The sequence below is a fragment of the Crocodylus siamensis genome, chromosome 2 (assembly GCF_052110815.1).
Source record: "Crocodylus siamensis isolate JL-2025a chromosome 2, ASM5211081v1, whole genome shotgun sequence".
Taxonomy (NCBI): Eukaryota; Metazoa; Chordata; order Crocodylia; family Crocodylidae; genus Crocodylus; species Crocodylus siamensis.
This window is the reverse complement of record NC_143396.1, coordinates 164,458,212-164,479,286: the sequence shown is the minus strand read 5'-3', so window position 1 is coordinate 164,479,286 and position 21,075 is coordinate 164,458,212. Positions and strand designations below refer to the sequence as shown.

At 48.9% G+C, this 21,075-nt stretch overlaps 1 protein-coding gene across 2 annotated transcripts in view; it reads right to left on the bottom strand.

The window, feature by feature from the left end:
• Window positions 1-21,075, bottom strand: part of RBPMS (RNA binding protein, mRNA processing factor) — a 191,824-nt gene that overhangs the window by 96,041 nt on the left and 74,708 nt on the right. For both annotated transcript variants that reach the window (XM_090032032.1, XM_090032031.1), the window contains exon 2: window positions 6,861-6,938. In XM_090032032.1, the coding sequence (XP_089888158.1) occupies window positions 6,861-6,938 (78 nt within the window). The remainder of the gene's footprint in view (window positions 1-6,860; window positions 6,939-21,075) is intronic.

Below are 21,075 nucleotides of genomic sequence, written 5' to 3'. Positions count from 1 at the left end.
ACTGGGAGCAGCGCAGTGCATCGGGTCAGAAGCAGGAGCTGCCACTGGAGGCAGGGGGAGCAGAACAGCACTCAGCTAGGCCAGGCCGTGAGCACCAGTGGGAGCGTGGCACTGACTGCCCTGGTGTGAGCAGGTGGGGGTTGGCCCCTTGCAGAGTGCCCTGTGAGCAGTGTAGACTGCATCCCTTGGGGCAAGCTCTGATGTACATACCCCCCAACCCCTCTCTCTACCCTCACCCATAGCAGGCTTTCAGAACTTAGTGCCCAGGCAGGCCCTCTCCCACAGACATACACGTGCACACACCCACACCCCACACCCCTCAGGAGCTGTCACTGTCCTGCAATCCAGCCTCAAGATCCCAGCCTTGCCTGCCCATCTTCCTCCTGAAGACTGCTCCTCACCCACCTGCAGCATCAGAGGGAGTTTTGATGAGTTGCTGCAGGAGGGGGAGTGGGTGCTGACTCAACCCATGACAGCTCAAAACTCCCCAGGTAGATCTTGGGCCCAAATAATTGCCCACTCCTGCATTAGCCAGTTCATCCATGTCCTGGACCTGGCACAAAGTAGGCCCACACTTTTGAGGGAGTAAGAGAGGTGGTTAATGATGTAGCCAGAGTGTGGATGGGCTGCTACTTACCATCAAGTTCTGTTTCTGGCTGTGCAGGCATTCCCTCCAGAGAGCTGGACCCTAGTTGCTGAGAGAATGAGGGCAAGGCAGTCAGGTGGGATGATGATGGAATGGTTGCCTGGTCCTGCCACATGTCAGTGCCATCCAAGCTGTCCTGTCCTGAGGGCTGGCACATCTCCTGTTTGGCGGTCCCAAATGGAAGAAACTGCCCAGAATCCTCCTGTCCCCGCTATGGCTACTCCTGGGCCAAAGGATGGACTGGAACCACCTTATAGTCCTCCAGTTCTGGATCACTAATGTTGCTGGACACCCCAGAGTTGGTGAGGAACCCTGGTCCAATGGAGTTCTCACCCAACGGAGATGTCATCTGTGAGAGCTCCTCATAGGAAGAGCTTGATACCTAGGAGGTGTGCAAAACCCAGTTGGCATCACAAGCTCTTTTCTACTGTACCTTCAAGGACCTTTTCCTTGGATGCCAGTGGCGGCATTCCCATGAACTTCCTAGTCTGCTGAAATCTATTAATACGTGACCTGGATCCAATGACTCTTCCTGCAGGAACACTCAGTGTTCCCATTACTTGAGATGGACAGAAGGTTCACAGCTTCCTCTTGCCTCCAGCTGGTGGAGTGTTTTGCAGACAAAAAATATCCTGTGGTGTAGGTAGTCCATACAGTGAGTAGCTAGGTGGATGCTTGAGAGTGTTTGCACCACACTTACGAGCCCAAGCTTCCAGGTTGGTGGCCCAGGAAATGGCTGCTGTGTGTCTTCATGATTATTTTTAAAAACCATGAGGTCACATGCAGGACTGAGTCTATGACCCGAAGGCAGTACAGTGGAGAGTGAGTCATAGAAGCCGCCTTGGAGAGTTGGGGGGACAAAGCAAAGCACTGTTGGATTCTGGTGGACTGACCAACTCCCTGTTATGCTCTGGCAGGGAGAGCAAATGTAAAGCACTTCAGTGAAGCACTTCAGTTGTTCCCACTTCATGCAGAATCACTTTTTACAGAGCTGTCCAGCTGGCAGCCTATGGTTAAATAGTGCCCCCCCCAAGCTCCTGCCTGGCTTCCACTTCCCCAATCATTCTAGCTGCAACACCAGCCAGAATCTCCAAGCTCCCTTGCTTCTGCAGCTTGCATTGCTTGCCCCAGTCCCAGGAGGTGGGACAGTGTAGCACGGCACAACCCAGAGAGCTGAAGGAAAAACTAGGGACACCCAATGCAGTGGTGGGGTGGGCACATAATGCATTGTGGGGGGTGCACCATGCAGTAGTTAGTGGTAGGAGGACCTGCACGCAGTGCATGGGTGGTGGAGGAAGCACAGATGCTTGGTAGGAGTGGGTAGTTGGTTGTAGCTGTGTTGGTCTAAGGACATAGGCCAGGAGTGGTCAAAATACAGCCCACAGGCCAGATCCAGTCCTCCTGGCACTTTCATCTTGCTTACGGGCACCCACCAATGAAATGTACCCTGCCCAACTTATCCACTCTTGAGGGTGGGAGCAAGGTGGCCACATATACACCCCTGCAAACATACCTTATTTTGCCTCACTCCCACCCTTATGGGTGGAAAGGCCTGGCCCAGCCAGCAGCAGTTTCCGGGTGTGGAACCTCCTGCCAGTGCTGCAGCCTCCCTGGGGTTCCTGTTTGGTTTCCCCAGTGTCCCGCTAGCTCTGGGCAGAAGCTAGGGAAGTGGTGGGGGCAAGGCAGGGGTGGGGGTGGAAGGGAGCTGCAGCTAGATGGGGCAGGGAGCATGGGGCTGGGGCTGGCAGCAGCGCAAAGCACACACCCCAGGGCCAATGGGAGTGCAGCGCTCAGCTGAACAGAGGGTGGGTGTGAAGGAGAATGGGGGGGCATGGGGACCCCCCCACAATCCCCCCCACATAGTGTACAGCCCCCATTACTGGCAGCAGCAGCAGACAGGGGCACTTGGGATGCTCATGCCACACAGGAACTGACGCCTGGTGGTGTGTGGCTCCCACCAGCGCTCTATGTGGAGGCAAGGAGCGCAGACAGCCCAGCCGCCCTGTATTGCAGGGCTTATTCACAGCATGCCTTTAGCTGCCTTCCCTGCCCCATGTTGTGCAGGTCCCAGGACTCCAGGGGAAGCAAGGGGGTGGGGAAGGCAGCCAGCTCCAGTGCGGGGCTTCACTTGGAGTGAGTGTGGGAGCTGCAGGCACAATGCGCAGAGCCCCTGAGACAGCGGTGGGCCAGGCAGGCTGCACTCTGTGCCCCGTCATGCAGTGCAGGCTGGAGTTGCGTGACACCGGGTGCTGGCACCTGTGCAGGGCTTGAGAACCCCAAGCACCCCTTCCAGCTGCTGCTGCTGGCAGCGGGGGTTGTGCGCCATGTGGGGGAGTATGTAGGGGATTCCTACACCCTGCCCCGACAACCTCCCCACATATACACACCCCACAATATACCCCAACAGCAACACCCCCTCACAACCCTCCCACGCACCCCCACACCCCAACAAAAATGCACACACCCCAACCACAACCATACCCTACATCCCCACACACGATATAAAAAAGTAAGATTTTATTTTTGATTTATTATGCAATGCCCTCCATATACAGTATGCAAACACAAATCATGTCAATTTTTTTGTAATAAAATTAAAATAGGTTATAGTAGGTGTTTGACTTTTAGTGTATGATTTGTTTTTTTTCTGGTTCCAAGATGGCAAACCCGCCTCCCAAAAGGAGTATTTCCAGGGGGAGGGGAGGGACTTCTGGTGACAAAGGTCAGGGCTTAGGGGGCTGGACTTCGGGTCCCAAAATGTTACCTGGGGGAGGGCAAATGTCATGGGTCAGACTATCCACATGGCCCTCGGCAGCTCACCAAAACTCGTTAAGCGGCCCTCCAGCCAAAATAATTGCCTGCCCCTGACATAGGCAGACACGGTTCTTTGGGTAAATGTGATATCTTTTATTAGAGGAACTAAATAGATGGAAAAATTGTTCTTTCCAAGCCTTCGGGCACAAACACCCTTCTTCAGGCATATCAAGGCACAAGTCACCAGCAGACTCTCAGTATGCCCAAAGAAGGCTGTTTGTACCCAAAAGCTTGCAAAGAACAATTTTTCCAACTATCTAGTTTGTCTAAAAAGATATATTTACCCAAAAAACCTTGTTTGGGAGGAGTGGGGGCATCTGCATGGTATACAGCCAATGGGTGCTTAGAAGCTGGAGAGCCCCGATTGTTATATGGTTTGGGTTGATTTGTAGCATTATAGCATCATGTGTCCTTTGTCTCTTAATTTTTATAGCACTTTTAAAGTGCCTGATGTCCTGTCCATATCCTTCATCTCCACCAAGGATATCAAAGTTGTTGCGCTCTACAGACTGGATGCAGACTGCAGGCCTTTCTGCAGCCCAGACAACCTGCAAACAGCAGCAGCGTTAACCCCCTATGTCTGCTGAGGCTGCTGTTTTAGCAGAACTTCAGAACCCGGAGGGTTAACACCACCAACACTCACCCCCACACCCTGTTCCCTTTCACTGCTGATCTCAGTCAACAGGCTGAACTAAAAACCTCAATTTCAGCAGTGAGTAAGTGGGTGGAGGATATGGGGTGAGTGGCATTAACCCGCTGGGCTCAGAAACCAAGCTGAAATAGCTGGGATTAACACTGCTACCACAGGGGCTCCAGCTACTAGGGATGTAAACATTGTTTAAAAAAAATATTTGTTTAACCTTCTATAGTTAACTGATAACACAGCAGCTGGGATACAGCTGCTGCTGTGAGCCACTTCTGGAGCCCTTTGAGGATGGGCTGGGACAGGGGAAGGAGATGGTAGCAAGCCCAGGTGGACAACAAAATAGCCCAAGTGAAGTTAAGGTTGCCAACTCTGACTGAAGCTATTCTGGGAGATTTATTGTTTCCCCAACATGATGTAATGTCATTAATAGGGGTGCACCAATAGAGATTTTAAATGGGGGGGGTGGGGGAGACGATACTGATGGCTGATTTTTAATGAACCGTATTGGCAGATACCAATCCGATTGCCAATATGCAGCCAGGCAACTTGGAGAGCAGTGTCTGGCTGGTAAGTCTGTTGGTGGGGAAAGCGGTGAGGGGGGAAGGAAGAGGAATGAGGGGGCATATCAAGGCCCCTGTGGTGAGGGAGAGAGAGGGGCAGGGGCAGGCGATACACAACTGGGGCAGAAAGTGGGACAGAGCCATGACATTTCTAGACATATGCTAGACATTTATAGGTCAGCAGGACTGGATGGACTTCACCTGAGGGTGCTGATGGAGCCGGCTGAGGTCATTGCGGAACCCCTGCCAAAGCTCTTTCAGAATTCGTGGCTCACAGGGAAAATCCCTGAGGACTGGAAGAGGGCCAACATTGTGCCCATCTTCAAGAAGGGGAAGACGAAGGGCCCAGGCAACTATAGGCCAATTAGCCTAACCTCTATCCCAGGAAAAACTGGAAAAGCTCATTAAAGAATTTATGCGCAATACACTCGTGGAAGGTAAGATTCTGAATGACAGCCAGCATGGCTTTGTTGCAGGTAGGTCATGTCTTAACAATCTCATCTCCTTGTATTACCAGGTCTACCTCAGCCTCAGCCTGCCCCCACCCCGCATGCAGATCCAGGGGCACATGCCCCTCCATACCCTGCCGGGGTGTGCGTAGCAGCAGGAGGCACGTCCCCTCCCCGCCCAACCCACTGGACAAGCTGCTCATTCATAGTTCATAAATTGTTAGGGGCTGGAAGGCACCTTGCAGATCATTGGGTCCAGCCCCCCTGCTCTAGGAAGGAAGATAACTGGGGATAGGTGACCCCAGCGAGGTGACTGTCTAGTCTCCTCTTGAAAACCCCCAGGGTAGGTGACTGCACCACCTCAGGAGGAAGTTTATTCCACAGTCAATGCACCTCTAGTTATTTATTGTACTGTTCAATCCATTCACAATATCAATCTCCCATATCGCTTTCAACCGTCACTGGGAGATCAGTGTCAATTCCAGTAGACTCCCAGCCAATCTGGGAGGGGTAGCAACCCAAGGTGAAGTCCTGCTGTGGGAAGGAGGAAGCATTTGTGGACAAGTAGCTAATTGCTTAATTGATGAGTCATTAGGCTGCCTACTGTCTTCCTCTTAGGCTATGGGTACTAGTTCCCCCTCCCCTCCTCCTTACTCCTCCCTCTTCCCTCCCACCTGCCCTGCCACCTTCTGGTTCCTGCTGCGGCATCACGGAGCTTCCCTTCCCCTTTCCCTGCCAGACTGCACCCTCCTCAAGCTAAACAATAACCAGTAAGCTAACATTATCACTGGTCTTATTAACTGTTTAACTTTTCACATCCCTACCAGTAGCTAGGACAATAAGACCTGCAGGCCATATTCAATTCACAGATTGTGTTTGACACCCCTGTTCACAATGTTCTGAGCTTAACATCATATTATTGTTAGTTTCACCACCCTAGATTGTTTTAAACAGTTCCCCTGTCCTTGGTTGTTATGCCTGCAAATATGAAGAGACAGTGTTTAGCTCCCTTCAGTTGGCAGTTACTGCCAAGCTAGGCAGAGTTTGGAGAGCTAGGCAGAAGGGGTGGGGTGTTGTATGAAAAACAAGAGATAAGCTATTTCTTCAGCTATAAAATAGAGCCCTGCCTAATGCAGGAGATGCTACCACTATTTCAGTATAGGTATTTCTATATCTCTCATGACTGTAATACCCAAGTGTATCATCAACATAGGTGAATTTCTTGTCACAACAGTCCACTGAGAAGGGTGTTGTCCTCACTGAACAAACGGAGAATGGAAGCAGATAGACATTAAAGGCTGTCAGAAATGCTGGAGCACCTAGCTGAAGTTAATGAGAGCTACAACTCCTCATCATTACTGACCATTAGTTGTAGTAAAAACTGTGTATCCATGGAAGTCCTGAGACCTAGATTTCTAGAGTCCCATCCTAGTGCCTTAATCACAAACCTAATTTTGATTTCTAATTACTATACTAAGACCAGGTCTACTGCTAAGATCTGTGGCGGAGCCTGGGATACCTCTCCCAGCTCAATGCTCTGCCATGGTGGTGGGAGGGGGCGAGGGGGTCACTTTTTATTACTCAGATCTATTAAGGTCTCCTGCATTTCTTTCTGCTATTATGTGTACAAGAAGTGACTACATTGTTAAGATTGTATGGAGGAGCATTTCAGACACAGTAATGTGCCCTGGTGCCTCCTATGCATACTCAGATGCCAGCACTTTGGTAGTGTTGAGATACGGTACCTTGAATGGTCTGAAAAGCAGATACAGCTCCCGAGGCTTGATGTCCAGAGGCAAGCCACTCACAAAGAGTGTCCTGACCTAGAAATAAAAGACAGGTGGTTCACAGAGGGTCCTGTTTACCATCATTTGAAACAATCAAGCTACTCTATACACTAGAGGTAAAATCCTTTACATCCCTAAGTAGCACTTACATAATCATGTAACTGCAATGTCTGGCCCTTGCATAGTATCTGGATTCTACATCTACCTGTGGCAGAATACAATTGCTCTATGGGTGAAATCAAAGATGAAGGCCCCCACTTCTAGCCCAATTTTCTAGCATCTGAGGCACTTATCCAGGCAGCAGGAGACACAAGGCTTCTCACCCAAAGTGGGTCCAAAGTCGCTTCTCTTGCTTTTCAATAAAGCGCTCAAAACAACAGGCACAAGCTAAGCAATGCTCAGAGTATCACTTTATCTTGGATTTAATTTAAAAATGAATAAGCAACAGTGAGACACTTTGAACTATTGAGTACAGAGGCCAGGGCCAGAATCCCCTTCTTTTTAGGGCCACATCCATCTCACCAAGCTGCCCACCCTCTGGTTTCTTCTCCTGGTTCCACATACCCTTCTCTTTTGTCTTCCCAGTGGTCCTTCTTCAAGAGGAGGGCTGGAGGGCGCTCAGGGCAATGTCTCATCTAGGGGAGGACAATTATTTTGGCTCAATGGTTGCTAACAAGTTTTGGTGAGCTGCCAAGGGCTGTATGGGTAGCCCCGCCCCCTAGCTGCCATATTGGGACCAGAAGTCCAGCCCCCTAACCCCTGACCTTTGCCATCAGAAGTTCTTCTCTTTGCCCCTTGAAAATACTTTTTTTGGGAGGGAAGGTTGCCACCTTGGAACCAGAAAAAAACCAAATCATACACTATAGGCCAATTAGCCTAACCTCTATCCCAGGAAAAACTGGAAAAGCTCATTAAAGAATTTATGCGCAATACACTCGTGGAAGGTAAGATTCTGAATGACAGCCAGCATGGCTTTGTTGCAGGTAGGTCATGTCTTAACAATCTCATCTCCTTGTATTACCAGGTCTACCTCAGCCTCAGCCTGCCCCCACCCCGCATGCAGTAAACACTTACTATAACCTATTTTAATTTTATTACAAAAAAAATTGCCCTGATTTCTATTTTCATACTGTATATAGAAGGTATTGCATAATAAATAAAAAACAAAATTTTATTCTTGTATATTGTGTGTGGAGATGTGGTTGGGGTGGGGGGGGGAGGTTGGGGGAGCAGGTGTTTGGTGGAGGGGGTGTGTATGTGGGGAGATTGTGGTGCCAGGGTGTGGGAACCTCCCACACGCTCCCACACAGTGCACAACCTTTACTGCCAGCAGCAGCAGCTGGCAGGGGTGCTTGGGGTGCTCGTGCCCTGCACAGGCGCTGGCACCTGCCTCATATAGCTCCAGCCTGTGCTGCATGAAGGGGTGAGGAGCACAGCCTGCCTGGCCTGCTGCTGTCTCAGGGGCTCCACACGATGTGCCTGCAGTTCCCACACTTTCTCCAGGGGAAGCCCTGCACTGGAGCTGGCTGCTTTCCCCACCCCCTTGCTTCCCCCAGAGTCCTGGGACCTGCACAGTAGGGGGCAGGGAAGGCAGCTGGCTTCAGTATGGGGCTTCCCCCAGGGCTGCGCAAGTGTAGGAGATGAAAGTGTGCCATGCATAGCCCCTGCAATAGAGGTGGGCTGGACAGTCTGAGCTCCTTGCGTCCATGTACAGCATTGGCTGAAGCCACTGTCTGTGGGACATGAGCTCCCCGACTGTCCCTGCCTGCTGCTGTAGCTGGCAGTGGGGACTATGTGCTGTGTGGGGGGGTCCCCATGCCCTCACCCTCCTCCACACACACATCTTGCTCAAATGAGCTCTGCACTCCTGCCACTCCCCAGGCGAGGGCTCTGCACTGCTGCCAGGCCTAGCTCTGTATTCCCTGCCCCACCCAGCTGCAGCTGCCCTCCACCCCTGCCCCTGCCCCTGCCCTGCCCCCATCACTTCCCTACCTCCTGCCCAGAGCAAGTGAGACACTGGGGAAGCACAGCAGATTCCCCCCCGAGGCGGTTGCAGCAGTGGCAGCAGCATCCATACCTGGAAACTGCTGCTGGCTGGGCTGGGCCCTTCTGCTCAAGAGAGCGGGAGCGAGGTGTAATAAAGTATGTTGGGGAGGGGGCAGGTATATGTGGGCACCTAACTCCTACCCTTGTGGGTGGAAGGGCTGGGTGGGGTACAATTTGTTGGTGGGTGCCCATGGGCCAGATGAAAGTGCCTGGAGGGCCAGAACTGGCCCACAGGCCGTACTTTGCCCACCCCTGGTGTACTCCACAGCCCAGTGGTTACAGCACTTTGCTGGGCAGTGAGTGACATAGGTTCATACCAGCTCTGAGGGAGGGGCCTGAGAACCTGGATTTTATGGTCCCTGGCAATTACCCTACCATTTAGGCTGTTAGGTTAACAGGTGGGTGAACTCTCTCCACACTAGCTAGTCATGTTTTTTTTCTGTGATTAAAGTTTCAAAAATTTACCCAGAATTACACGTGTACCTAGGCACTTACATAGCCAGAGTGTAGCCTACTGACTATACCCAGTAGGAAAGTGCAGAAGCTGGAGAGATGCATAAACAATGCATAAACTGAGTAAGTGCCAAAACTTGCAGCTACACAAGTGCCATTTAGGTAGGTAATAGTAAACAACATTAATGCTCAATTAACTGCTTAATTAAAATATCTTTCAGATGTCTTTAATAGCTTGATATACAAATGGGGGAAGCAAGAGAAACAAATATTGCAGATTCCATCCATCATCTTCATATCCTGCTGTATTAAGCCCAAGTGTATCGGGTGGTTCTTCTACTACTACTTTGAAGGAAATGTTATAGTTGTTACTGTGTAAAAGTAGAGCTGACAGCAACCTCTACATTTCAATTACCTTACTCTCCACTGCTAAAGATTTTTCTCGCATTTTTGAGGCATTTTAAACTAACATTGTTTGCACTAGTCTTCTGTAATCTAGCAGGGATAAATGCCTTGGGTCAGGAAGGTGTATTTTGCTGCCCTCATGCAAATCTGTTCAGATTTGGCCAACTTATAAAGTACTGAAAATGGCAATATTCTGTCTGTGTTTCAAATAATACCACTCACTTTGGGAAGCATGTAGAAATCCCTCAACACAATGGAGGTTCCAGCTAGTGTTTCTACAGTTAGGGATGAGTTCAAAAGGCAAGTTAAAAACAGAGCGTAAATTCTAGTTTCCCCCTTTGAGTAGATAGACAAATAAGGTGTTCTTTCATACTGGTTTTGTTTTTATAGACTTTGAATTTTCTCTGTGTCAAAGAAAAATCTTTGGTTTCAGATGCCGATGGCAAAAAGGTCAAAAGGCTAACGTAACATATTTCGTCATTATAGTTCCGTATCCAACCCCACCCCCCAGCCTAAATGTAAAACACATGCACAGTCAATCTCGCATGAAACCTAAGAACACACAGAGTCTGTTCACAGTCATGATTGGCAGTCCTATAATTATTCAAACCTGATGTGTTGTAATAGGCTACCCGGTAAACTATAACTTTGGAAAGATTTCCGCCTTCTGCGGAGACCTCCACGCACGCCCAGGAGACATAGTCAGTGATTTGGCCAGTCGCTGACCTCTCCCCACCTACGGTAAAAGTTTTCAGGTGTATCCGTTCTGCCAGCTCATTCGTTCTTGCCAAGAGCTCACGGAAATCTTCAGATCAAAGTTACCTGTATGCTTTGCTTAAAATCTGCACCACGCAGTTTGTAACCTGTGCAGTGAAAACATCTGCAAGCTGAACTGAACAGCTCAACTTCTCTTTCTACACCGCGCAACCACAATTTCCTCCCTACGCTACAATCTCCTGTAGTGTAAGTAAAAATAAACTTTCTGTATAACCAAGACGCGTTAAACTTCCTGACTCCTCTCGCTTACCCATCTACCTAATTACCTTACCCCACCCGCATCCAGCCGGTCGTGCTGACCCAGGCTCGGAGGTCAAGGGTGCACCGGTCCTTGGACATGACACTCTGCAGTTTTTTGGTTCCTCTTTGTAGATTTTTTTAATGCAACATCTCTGAAAACAAATTCAGACTGACGTGTTTTTTGAAAGAGACATTTCTTAAAAACATTGCCATAAGACAGATAACTTTGTAGATGGGAACCCCAAGAGGATGTGGTGCCAGAAGTATTTTAAAACAAATTTTAGATTGATGATCATATGTCAAGTAGGGGTGTTCTAATAGAGATTTTGGGGGCCAATACCAATAGCCGATTTGTAAGGAGGCATATTGGCCAATAATGATCCGATTTTCGATACAGCTGCGTGCAGCTGATAGTCGGTTGTAGTGAAAGGGGAGAGAATGAATGTGGGGAGGCAAATCAAGGCCCCCATGATGAGGGAGGAGTGGGGCTGGGGCAGGCCTGGGACAGAGCCATGACTCGTCTGGGGGGGGTGCAGGGTGTGCGGAGGCTCCCAGTGCTGCGCACCACTCATTTGGCAGCTCGTCTGGTGCTTGCCAGCTCAACCAGTGGGGCTCCTGCCGCTGCTCCCACCATTTGTCCAGGAGGGCATGTGCCCCTGGATCTGGGTGCGGTGGGGTGCTGGGGCCAGTGGCTGAGCTGCACTGTGCTGTGCTCAGGGTGGGTGGGAGCAAGGCCCTGCCCAGCCCTTTCACCCACGAGGGTGGGAGGGAGGGGCCTACACCCACCCTCCACATACCTATTATGCCTTGCTCCCACCCCTGTAGGTGGAAGGGCTTGGCCCTGCTAGCACTGGGTGGGGCTGCTGCTGCAGGCTTCCTCACATCCTGCTTTCTCCGGCAACAGGTAGGCAAGCGGGAGCTGGGGGACAGGGCTACAGTTGGGCAGAAGCGTGGGGCTGGGGCTGGCAGCAGTACAGAGCACAGCATGGAGCTCAGCTGGGCAGTGTATGGGTGTGATGGGGGAGGTGTGGGGACCCCACCTACACTCCCTGGGCACTCAGCCCTGGCAGGCAGCAGGGGCAGCAGCAGGCAGTGGTGCGTGTACTCAGCACTGATGCCTCATTCTGGCCAGTGCTGCTAATCACAGCAAGGAACGCAGCCCCGTCTGGCCCGGCACTCCCTGCACTCATGTGGCATGGAAGTCCTAGGTACTGAAGGGAAGCATCAGGCGCTGGAGCTGGCTGGGGCAGGGAACATACAGGCGGCGAAGGCAGCCAGCTCCAGCACGTGGGGGTTCCCTTTGCTACCTTGGGAGTGCAGGGAGCACTGGCGATACAGACTGTCTGGTAGGGGCTGCGCTCTGTGCTGCAATGTGCAGTGCTGGCCAGAGCCAGGCACCAGCACCCTGAGCAGTCCCGCCTGCTGCTACGCCATGGGGGGAGTGTAGGGACTATCAGCCACATCCCTTCCACCCTCCCTCACACCCCACAAATGCCACACACCCAGCGTTGCCCGTGTTGACTACAGGAGAGGACGGTGTGTTCCAGAGCCACGCACCCACATCCCACAAACACCACACAAATCCCCAACATACCCCATCCCCCTCACACAGAGCCATACCCCACCTCACAAATCCCCCATGCTCTACCACATACACTCCCCACACCCCACCATACACAATCCCACACCTTCCCCACACACATACCCGACCATACACCCCTCACACCCCACCGTACACATACATAGCCACCTACCATATACACGCCCCCACCATACATACTCCCCAACTACCTGTCCACTATATAAAAGACTAAGAATTTATTTTTGAGTTATTATTCAATCACCTCTATATATAGTACACAAGTGCAAATCATGACAAAAATATTTTTTGTAATAAAATGAAAACATGTTATAATTGGTGTTTGACTTTTAGTGCTTGATTTGTTTTTTTCTGGCTCTAAGATAGCCCCACTCCCAAAAGGAGTATTTGTTGTGGGGAGAGGAAAGGGGAGGGACTTCTGGTGATAGAAGTCAGGGGTTAGGGTATGGGACTTCCAGTACCAAGATGGCGACCAGTGAGCGGGACAACTGTCAAAGGGCCCTTGAAAACTATGCGGCCCTCAAAAGCTCACCAAACCTCGTTAAGCAGCCTTCCACCCAAAATAATTGCCCACCCTTGATCTACACAGAATGGAACAGAAGAGGTGGCACACGTGCTAACCGGAACACAGAAACTGGACAGAGCCCCTGGGAACTCTCAAGGGATGCATAGCTGGCAAGCTGACTTCTATGATAGTAGTCTCCCCTGGTACCTATCTCAGATTTGAAACACACCCTGTGGCAGAATATCATCTCTGGCTCTCCCCAAACTCTGCTATCTGACATTTTGATTACCATGGTCACTGCAAAGGGCAGGTACCTCTGCACCATCAGCTTCAGGTAACCCTGAGTTGTAATCTAAGCTAGATACATTCCAGAGGCAGGGGGAAACCTGCTCCCTCTGCCTATGTGACTGGCCACACATACCTGGATGGGGGCTTAAACTCCCTATTGTTCTAAGCAATGCCAACTTGACTGGGAGGGGAATACAGACCCTGTCAGTCTACCTAGCAACCAGTAATGCATTTCAAATTGGTTGGTTGGCAGCCAACAGTTGCTGGCCTTCACTGGATCATGTAAATGAGGTCATGAGGTCTATATAAGTTAAGGACTGCCATGATGAAAACTCAGAGAAGCTAGATCACCTGAAACTCTCTCTCTCACTCTCTCTCTTGAAATTAATGGTCAAGGAACTGTTTGCCTCCAGAGGGAATCTCTACCTCTCTCTGGATGATACTTGTGAGTAAGCTAGTTGAGATCTAACTAGATATATAGCTTGCAGTAACTCAAACACATGATCAAAGGCTACCATGCCACTGTTTGCTCTAAGGTATTTCTCTGATATTGCTCTACTCTGTACCCTATCCCAAAGCTACTCCTTGTAACCAGTGAAGTTCTCCTTTGTACCTACTATGGGAGACTTATTGGAAGAGGGTCTAAATTATGCCTTGGGGTCCCCTTGGTTCATCTAACTAAGGGAGACCACTATTTGTGCTTCAAACTGATGGAAGCATCCCAAGTTCTCATAGTAGATCAAGTACCCTCAGAACTACTAGGCCTGTGTTTTCCAGAGGGTGCAGGTCCAAAATCAGTCCAGACTCTGGGTGGTGGCAACGTTACCCACAGGCTTATGGGTGTGCTCCAGGAAGGGGGTCAGCTGGACAAGACGCACCCCCAGGGAGGCACTCAGAGCCCGGAAGGTGGTCAGGCGCAGTGAGGTGGATGGCTCAACACAGGAGCACCTCCTGCTTGCCTGGTACACACCCATATGATTTTAGTTCTTATCTGTAATACAGTTCTATGTGGATCACTCTCCACTGGCATAAGTAAAAATGTTTCTTAGTCTGCTAGAACTGATGCCAGGAACAGGCTTCCACCATTCCTGCCCCAAGCAGGTCTTAACACAGAAAGGAATCTGGGTTTTAGTGACATTCATAAACATGAACTTGAATAGGTGGGCAACAAAGATGTGCCTTCTCAAGGCTCCATTCATCAGCCTTTGTGATTCTTGTATATACCATCTGAAAAACTCTGCACTGCTAAAAGTCTTGTAAGAAGAAGATTCTAGTCTACAGAGTAGACACTCCCATTTCAACAAAGATTGTCCTTAAACAGGGTGCATCTAAATGTGCAATTAGTGCATCTGAATAAGCTCCAGCGCAGTTCGCACCAGAGTCAGCTGCTCCTGGATGCAGTGTTTTCACATGTGCATGGGACCACAGGAGTTAAGAGCCAGGGTGTAGCATCCTGAGGCTGGCAGAGGACCCGGGGTAAGCCCCAGGCTCTGGGTTCCAGCAGCAGGTGGTGAAGGAGCTGGCTGGGGCACAAGGATGCTAAAGTGTGGGCTAGACAGCAGGCAGTCACTGCACTTTTTCACCCTTGTGCCCCAGCCAGCCCTAGTCACTGTCTATATGAATGTTTCAGTGGAGTTAATTACTCCATCATAAGATAGTTCTATTGCACTATTTTACACTGGAGTTAATTAATCTACTGCAGCATAATACCAGCACTCATGAAGAAAGTGATGCTTTACTGCGGAGCTGCTGGGCCTATGTACAGTAGTCAAATGACTAAATTATAATATCAGTGCCCTTTTGTACAATAATGTAAACTCATGGCTGGGACCACCTGAAACATAACAATGCAGTTAATCTCATCTCTGACTTTGGTATCAAGTACATCCCATGCCCAACTACTCTAAATTGATTATGAATAAGTTTCCCTTTCCTTGTGATTGCCTCTTCCTTGTTGTAGATTGCACACTCTTACAGTGGAGTTAATCTACTGCAGTGTAATACCGGCACTTATGAAGACAGTGATGCTTTACTGCACACCTAATTAGCCTGCTCTGCAGTAAAGATGACAATCAGAGATAATGAGACAATCAGAGAACTTTTGATGGGTCTGAATGAATTCAAGTCAACAGGACCTACTGAACCTTGGATCCCCTGGCAACGATTTTCATGAAGTCATGGGAGACAGGCAAAGTACCAGAGGACTTGAAAAGGGCCAACATAGTACTCTTCTTTAAAAAAGTTAACAAGGACCTGAATACCTGGGAAGTTACTGAAGTATATCCTAAGGAAGTCCATTTGTAAGCATCTGGAGGAGGAGGAAAGGCTGATCACAAGCACTCAGCATGGATTTACTAAGAACAAATCATACCAGACAAGCTTGATCTCTTTCTTTAACTACTTTGGATTCCTAACTACCTTGAGAAGCTAGCTCGGAAACTGTCCTGGGGCAAAGGTTGATTAGAAATGGATATAAGGAAGGTTTGCTTTTGGCAAAGCAGCCTAGTCTGCAGCTCAGCTAGACCACCCACGGTCCAAGTTCATGTGTACTCAGAAGTATATACAACTGCCAAGTCAGGACAATGTCTTTACTTTAAATTTGCTGCTTCTCCTGCAGATGACCTGTATCTATCAAATATCAGTCTACTCCTGCAGGAGAAAGCTTCCTACTTTGTATGACAAATAACTGCTGGCTGACCTGTGAGCAAACCTCTATTAAATAACAAAAGGTACCCTGGCCTATCTCAACAACGCTGGCCTTGTGTACACAGATCTTATGTCAACAGCTGTGGTAATGCCTGATATAAATCATTTTATATATGCACGCTACACAACCACTAGTGCAAGATTCAGTACTGTTAAACAGTTTAGGAAAGGAAAACATTCCTGCCACAGAGGGGTTTAGGGACAGCTGTGGACTCAGTGGCTCACAGCGAGGTGAAACATGGTGGAGACATACTCCTGAGTGGATGAAAGCAATGTACAGGACAGAAGCTCTGTGCTGCTGCACTCCATGTCAACCTAAGAGGCAGCACGCAGTAACTTTCTCCTTGAATTTTATGAAGTTTTCCACTTTTTAATCCCTTAATGGGTTTCATCAAAGTCATAAAACTGCTTTTAATCAGGAAACATCATGACAACACACAAGGAAAGGGCCTGAGGCAAGAATGTTATAAACTGACCACGTCTACACAAGATGCTGACTGCACAGTCATAACCGCATAACCGTTTATGCGTAACTTGTATAAACAAGTACTAAATGACTATGTAGTAACCAGAGTTACTGTGCAGTATCATTGCCGAATGGCTTTTTCATGACAGTGACTGCACAGTAGCTCATTACTACTGCACAGCAGCATCACGTCACGTGTCCTGCTACGCAATGCTACTGCACAGCAGTCACAGACTACTGTGCAGTTATCGTCTTGTGTAGCCACAGCCACTAGGTCCTTTTTCTGTGTTTTAGGTTTTGTGTTACTATCAAACACTAGGGTGAGGATTCTCATAAACATCTAAAATAGCTAACTTCCTACACAGGTGTAGGTTGTAGCCGTGTTGTTCTAAGGACATAGGCCAGGGGTTTTCAACCTTTTTGGATCAGTGTACAGCCAGTTGAGTAGGAAGGAGTCCTCTGATGGCCAGTCGAGGAGGGCAGGGGGAGGGAAAGGGAGGGGAAGGGAGGGGGTGTCCCTCATGGCTAATCAGTGACAGAAGTGGTGTCAGCAGAAGTGGCAATGGTGCGGCTACACCCACTGCTAAGTACCCCCCGAGGCTATCCAAGTACCCCCAGGGGCATGCGTACCCTCGGTTGAAAACCCCTGACATAGGCCGACAAAGTTCTTTGGGTAAATCTGATATCAGCCTGAAGAAGGGTTTTTAAACCCAAAAGCTTGCTAAGAAAATTTTTTCCAACTATTTAAGTTGGTCTAATAAAAGATATCAGATTCACCCAAAGAACCTTGTCTTCCTAATTTCCTACATAGGCACTTATCAAGTGACCTGATCATCTAAGATGCTAGGCATCCAGCAGCTCAGATGGGAGTAAAAAAAAAGTTTTCTACGCCACAAATCATTTTAGAAGTTTCTCCTGTTGTTCAGTACTTTCTGAAAGTGCAGATATCAGAATGAACAAAGAATCCAGTGACAGTTACACTAGCACTGGATGCAAAGGTAGTCTATATTGCTGCTTCAGCTTGATTTTTTTTCTTGTTGATACAGCCAAGGACCAGACAGGTTAATTTTTCTGCAGCATCTTATTGAGAATTTGCATGTTGCTGATTATGCTTTTCAGGGTTGTTACTTTTTAGAGTATCATCCCAGAGGCATAGCTGGGCAGTTCTGTGCCCTATGTGGTGGTGATGCACCAGGCAGGGGAAGGGCTGGCAGACATACAACAGGGGGAAGCCACTGCAGCAGGTATTAATAGGGAAGCTGCTGAGGAAGTGTGTTTTGAATGGCAATTTACAAGCCAAAATTCTGTGGGGGAAAAAAGGAGGCAGGAGGGTTAAACACCTTCCTTGGTGGCAGCTGTCCCCTGGCAACAAATCTCTGGCCAGCACCAAACCCATAGCTGATGTTTAGCGCCCCCATTCATTTCATGCCCAGTGCTGTGCCTGGCTGCTAAAGCTTCTGTGTGGAAGCTAAAAGGTGCAGGATGAGAGGAGAGAGGCACTTCCCTTTGTCAGTGCCAGGGCTTGTGCCCCACTTGCCCACCCTTAGTTACTCTACTGTGCTATCCTATATTCTGTGGTCCAGCCTGTATTGTTTGTTCATAGTTGTATGGCCTTGCTGTGTTAACACACACAATGGCTTTTATTTCCCTGTCCTTAACTGGCAGTCTTTTAGTCATCTAAATGTATTATTTTTGTCACTTACACAAATCTAACATCCTGGTATAGCTTGGGTGCATTGTGCATGCAGAACGATCTTGTGCAGTGGACTACACACTGTCTAGGAATGTATGCATGTGCCCCTTGTGGATGCAAACTGACATCAAAGCCCAAAACCAACAATTAGCATTTGTAACAGCTTAGCTGGAGGAGGCCCACCCATGTTTTAGCACCAAGAGCTGAGTGTTTACAGCTAGGGACCTACCTAAATCATGGAGAGAAAATGGGTTTTTTTGTGGCCTGCTTATGGCGTGCAGAGCCAATTTTGGGGGCATTTCATGGCAGCCCTTCCCCTTGCCACCAATTGGTAGAGGGGCCCTGGTGCCCTACCTCTTCAGACCTCTGCTGATTGACAGAGGGCACCTTCTACTACCAGAGGGACTGACTGGCTAAGCAGCAGCTCTGCAGAAAAGGACCTGGAGGTTACAGTGGATAATAAGATGGATAGGAGTCAGTAGTTTGCCCTTGTTGCCAAGAAGGCTGACTGCATACTGGGCTGCATTAGTAGGAACGTTGCCAGCAGATCAAAGGAAGTGATTATTCTACTGTATTCTACACTGGTGAGGCCACATCTGGAGTACTGTGTTCAGTTTTGGGCCCCCCATGATAGAAAGGATGTGGACAAATTGGAGAGAGTCCAGCGGAGGGCAGCAAAAATGGTGAAGGGGCTGGGGCACATGACTTAGGAGGAGAGGCTGAAGAAAATGGGTTTTTTTAGTCTGCAGAAAAAAAGACTGAGGGGGGGATTTGATAGCAGGCTTTAACTGCCTGAAGGATGGTTCAAAAGAGGATGAAGCTAGACTGTTCTCAGTAGTGACAGATAACAGAACAAGGAGCACTGGTCTCCAGTTGCAGCAAGGAAAGTTTAGGTTAGATATTAGGAAAATATCTCTCTCTAGGAGGGTAGTGAAGTGCTAGAACAGGTTACCCAGAGAGCTGGTGGAATCTCCATTCTTGGAGGTTAATACCCAGCTTGACAAAGTTGTGGCTGGGATGATCCAATTGCGGATGGTCCTGTTTTGAGCAGGAGGCTGGACTAGATGACCTCCTGAGGTCTCTTGGAACCCTAATTTTCTATGATTCAGTCAGTCTACATCACTACTGCTTTTTTTTTTTGGTGTATTTCCTGGTGATTGCAATGATCATGGACAATGCTGTTTTTTTGCAGTTTCCATGAAATCTGAAAAACTGCAATTTAGGTAAGTCACTATTTATAGCACACATTTGGGAAGTGGATATTAAGGTTTCCAGCCCCATTCACTAACAGGGGGCATTAATCAGCATCTCTGACTTCTCAGTATAGCACTCAACCCACCACCCCACAGTCAGGCATTATCCAGGACCTTCTCTGGCACTCCTTCTGAAGCTGGCTCCTGGTCAGACAACAGAAGGATACATAGGGACTCAGGAATAAAGAGCCAGAGAATGTGTAGTTCAGTGAGATGGCTGCTGCCCTGGAAGGGAGAGGACTCAGTTTTGGTATCTGGACCCAGGTCAACACTGGAGTTGCAAGAGTCCCCCTGTGCTTGCCCTCTCCTGCCACACCACACGGTCACCTCCATTTTCCCCTTTGCCTCCAGCACTGCATGGTCTCCCCACCAAGAAGTCCTGCCATACTATGTGAGCCACTTAGAGCCATCACAGCCCTGACCAGGCAGCAGCAACAACCACTCTGGCTCTGGCCCTGGCCCAGTGTAGGCTATGGCTGTGGCTCTGGCCCCAGGCCTGTGTCTCAGTCAGGGCTGGAGCTGCAGCTCCCATCTGTCCCAGGTCAGTGTTCAAGTCCAAAAGGAGGCTTTTTTCCTACATGTTGAAGGAATTTGAGTAAATAGGGTAGATTCCTTGAAGACCTGCTCCATGATCTTTCCAGGTACTGAGGTAAGACTCACTCCTTTTTACCCTTCTAAAACATAGGCACTATATTTGCTCTTTTCCAATCATCTGGGATCTCACCCAACCTCCACAATTTCTCAAATACAGTAGTCAATAGCTCCAAAATTACTTCGGAATCCTAGGGTATATCCTATCCAGTCCTGCTGACTTGAGGACATCTAACTTCTTTATGTAATCTTTAACCTGTTCTTTCACTACTTTTCACTGTTTGTCTCCCCTACCTTTGCTGACAACTTTGCTTGTCATCTGGTAGCTGCCCCTGTTTGTGAAGAGTGAAGTAAAAGAGGCATTAAGTACTTAAGCTTTCTCTGCATCACTTGTAACAAGACTGTCTTCTGCATTGAATGCATTCCATATTGTTTATATACAGTACTGACTTTGCAAACAGAAACTTATGCAATAAATCAGGGCTGTCCAACTTGTGAGCAGTCAGGGAAATGAGGGCTGCCCCAGTTGTGAGCACCAGGGCTTCACGCTGCACTGGTCATAGGTTCCTGGGCCGTACACTGCACAGATTGTATGTCACATGGGCTTCTGAGGACCACCCCCTCCTAAATGTATGGCTAGCACAGTTCCCCCACCACATAGGCAACGTAAGCTTCACCCCTGCTGTTGTATGCCAATGCAAGCTCCTCTCTGCCACCACCCAAACAGCATGATCCACCCCACCCCACCCCAGCCCCTGGTGCTGCTGTGTAGGCAGTGGTTTCACCAGGCCCTCTCCCACCATACTGTCCTGCCCTAGAGGCCCTGGGTGCCATAGCAGCAGAAGCAATGGCAGGGAGTGGCAATCAGGTGGCAACCCATGGGCAATTCACACCCATTAAGACCTTCCCAGCCAGATGTGGTCTGAAGGCTGCCAGTTAAGGCAGCCCTTCAATAAATCATGTGCCTTACAGAATTCTGTGTGGTATCACAATTACTTTTATCATGTAGACCAAAGAGCAATATCAAGTTAATTTTACAAGATCTAGTTTCCATGAGAATATATTTAATAATATTCAATACAAGACCTATGTTCACAGAATACTAAAGCAAAGAGCTGAGGGTAAAACTGTTCTCAGAGAAATCTTAACT